At 42.0% G+C, this 7318-nt stretch overlaps 1 protein-coding gene across 1 annotated transcript in view; it reads right to left on the bottom strand.

The window, feature by feature from the left end:
* The window catches only part of FSD2 (fibronectin type III and SPRY domain containing 2), a gene marked incomplete at its 3' end in the record, with an annotated part of 13596 nt that extends 7224 nt beyond the window's left edge, over positions 1-6372 (bottom strand). Inside the window, exons 1-6 of the mRNA XM_010290632.1 lie at positions 6195-6372; positions 3760-4545; positions 3584-3679; positions 2314-2554; positions 1412-1426; positions 89-108 (exon numbers count right to left, since the gene is read on the bottom strand). Of these exons, the coding sequence (XP_010288934.1) occupies positions 89-108; positions 1412-1426; positions 2314-2554; positions 3584-3679; positions 3760-4503 (1116 nt within the window). The remainder of the gene's footprint in view (positions 1-88; positions 109-1411; positions 1427-2313; positions 2555-3583; positions 3680-3759; positions 4546-6194) is intronic.
* Between the last annotated feature and the right edge of the window lie 946 nt (positions 6373-7318).

The following is a 7318-nucleotide window of genomic DNA, read 5'->3' as shown; positions in this document are numbered from 1 at the left end:
TAGGGAAAAATGTGTCTAATTGGAAGTACTATAGTGTTGGAGATACCTTTCTATGATACCCATTGGTAAGAGGAAAAGAACAACAAACTCTAAAATAACAGCTATTTCCTTAAAATAATGTTTTCATAGCTGTACAAAGCTCAGCCTCCCCAAGCCCTTTGGTGGGAGATACACGGCCATGCATCAGATCAGCGCTCCAAGATGCCAAACAGAGCTGGATGCTGATGGGACTGAGGGACCACGCTTTGTGTGCCCCAGTCATGCAGCGACCTGGCTGCTGCACACTGCGCTCCGACTAAGCAGGTGAGCGAGATTTCCCCAGCACCCCTCTGTGGGAAGCAAGCTATTCACTCCATGATTTGTATAATTTTGAATTTGTTACACTTACTAATTCAGGACCTCATGGTTCTAGGTGTTGTAAATTTGAAACAAAGGGGTATCTTTTCTCTGTGTTTTCATAAAAAATGACAGTCAATTTAAATGTATATTTTTTGTAATTGATTTAGTGTGCCTTAAAATTTCTTCCAACTGCTCCAAGATCTTTCAGTATCTGTTTTGAGCTCCCACAGCTTGACTTTCTACCCCTCTATATTAATGCATAAATAAACCTGTTACTAATCTATTTAGGCAGCTCAGTTTTAGGCAGACTTATATCCAGAGCATTTCTTTCAAGATCTTTAGCAATCCTGTTTCTCAGTCACTGAAATTAGCTCCTTATGACTAAGCTGAAAACAGTCATTTATTCATGCTCTAACTCTCCTTTTGGGTTTTTTAAATTGTCTCAAACCTAGTTTTGAGTGTTAAACTTGTTAGAGCAACTTTTCCTGCTGCAGTTTAAACCAGAAATACTAAAGATTTCAATAACTCTAGTAGCTTAGATAACACTTATGTGCCTGAATAGAGTCTAAAACATGCAAGTGTCTCCAATAACAGGTCCAATTAGCCGGAAGAAATGTGACACAAAATCCCAGTGATACTGTGATACTACCTGTCAACCATGGTTACTGCTGCCTGTACAAAAAAAGAAAGAGAGTGTTAAAGACAGAAAAGATAAATTTCTTGCATTAGTCTACTTCATGCTGTTGATCTGTATTACATGAATGGTTCCAAATGCTTAGCGTGCCCTAATGCCTGTTAGCTTAGAGTGAGCTAACTGGCTCTCACCCAGCTCCAAGAACAAAGACGTGCCTCACTCTCCATTCAAATGAACAGATCTTGGCTGAATTTACAGTAAGATAACATGCAGAATCAGGCAGTGACCAGTGTCTGTCTACCCATCTAGACTCTAGACTCTGTTCTTCTTCAAGTGTCCAAAGTGCCAACAGATACTTCACAAACAAAAACCAATAGCTAGGGAAAAGAACTTAGCGAAATCATCTGCATTGGAGGGAGTCCAAGCAGTTCATGTTACTGGAAGGCAGATGTACTGTCCCTGGAGAAACCTAGGCAGCTGAGAGCTCATGACCAAGAGCTATTCACTTCTTGGTGAATAATGGTTCCTAGGGGTGATATAAAACTGTTTAAGAGCTTAGGAGAAAATAAAGTTATTCCAGAGATGCAAAGGAATGGGAAAAGTCAGCTCATGCAAAGAACTCAGCAGGTTGGAGTGACACAGCAAGCTGATCCACTGGAGCAGACGGGAGGTGTTAGATCTGTTTGCTGTCCAGTTCAGAAGTTACTGTGTTTGTGCTATAGAAATGTTCCCTCCCACCTGAGTCACAGAACAGCTCACATTAGAGCAATCACTCATCAGAAGTGAAAATTCTCATTTTTTTTCCAATTATTTTTCTACTTGCTAAAGAAAAATAACTTCTTGACACCTCCTCAAAAGTGGGATTCATCCATCACTTTGCAGGAGCTCCTGATGTATTTAGTTTGGAGCCTCCTGTTCAGGTGAACTTTCCAACAAAATGAGCAAGAAAAAGAAACATCTTCCATAGTGGTTGCATCAGCCTGCCTGCTGTGAGCCCAGAATAGAGCAAGTGTGCTGAGCCTGCATGAGGCAATGAACACTAAGTGCGTCCAGTTTCTGGAGACAAGCCTTTTAGGGAGGTATCTTCTCTCTAAACCCCAGTGAGACTCACAAATCATTGAGCATCCAAGTTACAAACTTCTGCTGCTGCTTCTGCATTTTGGCCCCATTGTGTTGCCCCAATAAATCAATGCCACCATACCAAGCACCTGGAGCAGTGACAGCACCATGGACTGAGCACCCCAAATGCTCTCTAGCAATAAAACCATTTGGGACTTCCCAGCTAGGGACTACTTGCAAGCAGCAAAGAGCAATTTAGAAAGGGCCTTGCCAGTTAAAACTCTTTACCTTCATAAAATCGGCTTTGTCATTTTCCAGGTAAAGCTCCTGGGTTGCGTCTGTCAACTCCTTGCAGCTGTCAAGATGTTCCCCACAACTGACCAGCTGCCCATATAAAGCTTCCAGCTTCTGTCTCTTCTCTTCCCCCAGTGCTTCCAACTGTTCTTTGTACTTCTGAGCAAGCACTTGCACTGCATCGTTGTAATGCACCTCGAAGTTCTGCTCTTGCCTCCCAAAGTTTTCCTGCAAGGCATTTGGGGGTTTGTTCCTTGGTGTCAGGCCTGATCCACAGGTCAGCCAGAGAAAAATCTTACGCAGGTCTGCCTAAAATTCTTCTTGCCAGGGAGGCAATGCCAGTACACAGAAGCTGTAATTTCACTAATTTGCATTTTTAGGGGTTTATTCTAATCATTCACCACTACTGAGGCACAAGAGAGTGTTGGATTTGGTTCCAGACATAACAGCATCAGAAATTATAATAAAAACAATGATGCAAGGCAACTGTCTCCAACCTAAGACCAGGGAGCACAACTAGGGATATATCCTGGTCATAATCTCACAAGTGTTTCCACCAACTCAGTCAAGCACATCCTTCCATGAGAGAAACCATAGCAACCCAGTGGGATCCATGGATTCACACTGTGGGAGCTGAGCAGCTAATGCTGGTATCCTCACTCACTGCTAGAGAAAGCATTAGGAAGATTTAAGGAGCAGGCAAGTCTTTATTGACAGCAGCTGCCCGCTGCTCAGACACCTATGTCCTTCTGTGCCACATGCAGCAGAGAAAAGACAGTAGGTGCCTTGAATTACTGCTTCAGTTTGACTTGCTGCCAGCTGGGCACCCTCCCAGGGCCAAACTGACATCAGCCAAGCAGGAGCACAACCCTTGAGATGCTGTAGCTCAGTGCAGCTGGTCCAAGGGTTTGCCTGTATCTGGCACTTCTGTAAATGAAACCAAGTGAGCACAAGGGGTACACTCTGGATGGAATAGTTAGATCACAGGTCCTTGGCCATTTAAAACCAAGATAACCTGAGTGGGGGTCATGTTATTTCTGACTGCAAGTGTCTATGCAAATGCTTAATGTGGTTTTACTAGCCAACTTAAAAAATTCTTTAGGATTAATTTTTTTGAGTACCTCAGTCTAGGCAAACGCCAAGTAACTCTGTGCTCTGTTACCATAATTACTCACCTCATTACCAACTGAACACTATGACTGTCAAAACTGTTCTAACCCTAGTACCACAAAGTTAGCCCAAGAAAAAATGCCTTACCTCAACAGTGATGAAGATTTCCTCCAAGTGACTGGCAAAGTTTTCCATCTGAGCAATCTGCTCTTCCAACTTGCATATGTTTTTATGAATCTCCTCCTACCAAAACACCCAGTGTGATTCTTATTATGTCTGAACACTGTTTTAGAGGCACCATAGTACACTTTTATTACTCTTACCTTTTCGCTTTCCACGGCACTGGGGAGCTGAGCCACTTCGTGATCCTTGTGCTCACCAAACAGTTTGTCAAAAGCTCGGATTGGCATCTTGCAGGTAGAGCAAAAAACATCTGCTGCTTCCTCCTCCTCACTGACAGCCTGACTGCTCCACGCATCTGATATGCCGCTGCTGCTAAGGCCCTCTCTGGACCACGTGTGGCTCTCAGCCTCATCCTCTGCTCTGGCTTTGCTCTGATGTTCATTTTGAGAAGCCTTGCCAGGAAGTCCCTGTTGCTTTGTGCTTTGACTTTGATCTTTCACTGGAGAGCTGCTTTTTGATGCATTATATACAGAGCCTTGTGATCCTACTTTTTCTGTGCAAGCAGGTGGCCATCTGCCCTCCACCACCTCCAGATGTCCTCCAAGAAGCTCAAGCTCTTTTTCTCTATCCTCATCAAGTCCATACATCTTAGCCAACTCTGCAACCTCCTTTTCCAAGTCATATCCAGCTTCCTGTGGGCACTGAAATTTTTTGCTACTCAATGCAGATTCCCTTCTGGTATCTCCCAGAGATCTCTCTCTTTGACCAAATGGCTCTTCAGGAAAGATATCAAACCTTTCCCTTGATCCATAAAGATCCATGTGATAAAATATCAAGCCTTCAGCCTCAGTCTCACTAGACTCTGGAACTGGTGGGGAAGCCGAACGACTGGGCGACTGGTCACTAGTTTCATACTCTTTTGTGCTGCCAGATCTGGATGACATTGGTATCTTCAGTGAGGCTTTTTGAGATGACAAGTCTCAATCCTGTAAAAGGAAAAAAAATCCTTAGCTACATGCTTAGATGTCAAACACGAGTTCTCCTTGCTTAAAAATACATAGATGGAATAGGTTTGGCTGAGGACTGCTGGAGGTAGGAGGTAGGCATGGGAGAGACCAAAGCCGGTAGCTTCACTTCCTAAGTGAAACTTCTGAAGTGAAGCCATGGGAAGCTTGTTTTTTCTCACCTCCATGCAAAGCATGGCAGAGCACTGTCTCTGGTGTGCATCCTATGTTAACTGAGTGGCTCACCTGTGACCCTGATGTCTGATTTCCAAACTGTGGAGTAATCCTGTCCTCAGCTCAACACTGCGACTGTGCTGTTCTGTGCAACTGGAGATGGCCTGATTTGAAGTCTGCTCACCCTTCAGCTGCTGTGAGCTTTCTGAACTGTCAGTCAGGCATACTGTAGGATGCCCTCTTTTGTCACCACTGATGCCACATAACACACTAGTAAATGCCCCAAAATATCGTGTTCTGGATTTTTCAGGTTGCCATTCTTGATCCTGAAAATTGAGGTTTCTTTTAACTTTATTCTCAGTCCATGTCTCCAGTTCTTTTTATAAAACAGGGGGAAATACTGCCCTTTGGGGGTTTTCAGGTGCTGTGAAAATACATATTTTAATATAAATGAAGCTCAGAAAAATGATTGATGATGATCTCCATGATAAAGCATACAGTAACTAGGAAGCAAGGCAGGTCATTGATCCCTGAATTGAACGAAGTCCACTCCGACCTGGAGCTTGCACACTTTGTCCATTCTGTGCAATGTGGGAGATATGAAAAGAGCATGTGGATGCAAAATGCAAAGCTGTATGATAAAGCAGATGCACATGGGACAACATTAAAGATGCAAAGGCAATTTTAATGCTGACTCCCCAATTATTAACAACAGCACATGAAATAAGGTTAGTACAGAGAGACCATGTGGTCTCTGTCAGAGAGCTGCAATGTCCTTGCAGCCCTCCACTGTTCACCAGCACTAACAAAATCATGGCTATAAAACTACTCAGGTCAATTTTCTCAGCAGTTTTCTATTACAATCAAAAAAGTTAATGGAAAGATTTCAGCTGAATATTAATAAGCCTGTATTTACACCTAGTACTAGCTCAGTGAAGCATATGAAAGCTTTAAAACCACTTTCTCACACAAAAAAGCCAAAAAGTCAGTCAGACATCAAGGTTATCAGAGCTTCTGCAGAAAGCTTTCACATAAGCTTTGCTTTCAAGCTACTTTTTACGGTCTTTGTAGTATCAAGTACTTGCTATCACCTCAAATTTATTTCACCAATATTTTACTGATATCCCTAAGGATTACTTAGCTAACAAAATCAACACAGTCGGTGACTTATTAGAACACAACTTCTTGAACTGGTGAAAAATACTAAGAAACTTCCAATTCTCCAGTTTTATATCAATGACTGAAAACAGTCCAGCCTACCACATCTGCAAGAAAACACACACAGGTCACCATTTTTCTTCTGGCAGTGCAGACATGGATGTAGATTCTACAGCTAGCAATGTCTTTCTATAGACAAAAACACTGAAGTTAGGCAGAAATACTATTTATGCTAAAGGCAATAAAATAAATCATGCAAATTCTAACAAATTAAACAGAGAAAAGGTCTTGACACATACCAGAAAATGTTGTCTGGCTCCGGCAAAGACTTTTTTCCCCATAATTATATCAATAAGGCTTGCTTTAGAAGCTACTACTAACTAGAAAAGTGAATTAACAAGTATTTTTCCTACCAAAATGAAATTAAATTACATAAATTAAAATGAGCACAATTAAGCTTGTCTGGAACCCTGCTGCCTAAATAAGACTTTCAGATGATTGCTCAGTGTTTGCTCAGTTTACAAGCACAGATACAATTACAGTGAAGAATGTTCTAGTCCGTGACCATCAATTATCAAAAATATATAACAAAGAATGTTACTACCTAAAAACTTGCCTTCTATCTTAAGACGTCATAAATTCTTCTGATAGCTCAGATGGCATCAAACTTCACATTTACTTCCCCTAGTAAAAATCAATTCACATGAAAGTAATTCCCTGCCACTTTCCTATGACTGCAGTTGGAAGACTTATTACCGTAACCCTAGACCGCCTCTTTGCTCAGATAGGGCCATGCCAGCAATGAGCAATGGAACAAATATAGATGTGCCCCAGCTGTCCTTCAGCAGCGTGCTACGTGAGTGTCACCAGGATGAATGTCATACACCGAGAAAAGGCTCTGAAGGTTGATTCCTGGATTTGAAGTACTTGGAACAATTATACAGACCCCTTGCTAAAGCCAGAGCACCCTCTCACTTTCCGAGCTGGTGTTAATAAACCCAGCAGAGTGCAGTCATTGACTCTAAGGCGTGATTTCCAAGGCTGTGGTGCTAGGCAGAGTATCATGTGCAGGATAAACAAAAAATGCTCTCTGCACAAACAAACTCAAATGGCTACATGCGTGCTTACAGCATTGCTGTACAATTAAATGGAAGTATCTGTTCTGCTCTTTGCAAAAGTTTAATGGCAAAGTCTGTTAAATTAGGTGAAGCTTTATTACTCGGTTGAGTTGGAATCAAGATCAGATTCTAGAAAAAGATATTAAAAATCAGAATTTAGAAAAAAAATCAGAAATCATAATGTTGCATACCCTTATTATAAATATACATACATCCCCAGCCCATGGGTGTATGATAGACCTCTGGAAAGCTAATAATAGTGAAGAAAATGGCCAATGGCCCAGCTAGGGAGAGTTGGGGAACCT

The sequence above is a fragment of the Phaethon lepturus genome, unplaced genomic scaffold, assembly GCF_000687285.1.
Source record: "Phaethon lepturus isolate BGI_N335 unplaced genomic scaffold, ASM68728v1 scaffold52327, whole genome shotgun sequence".
Lineage (NCBI taxonomy): Eukaryota > Metazoa > Chordata > Aves > Phaethontiformes > Phaethontidae > Phaethon > Phaethon lepturus.
This window is presented reverse-complemented; position numbering and strand designations above follow the sequence as displayed.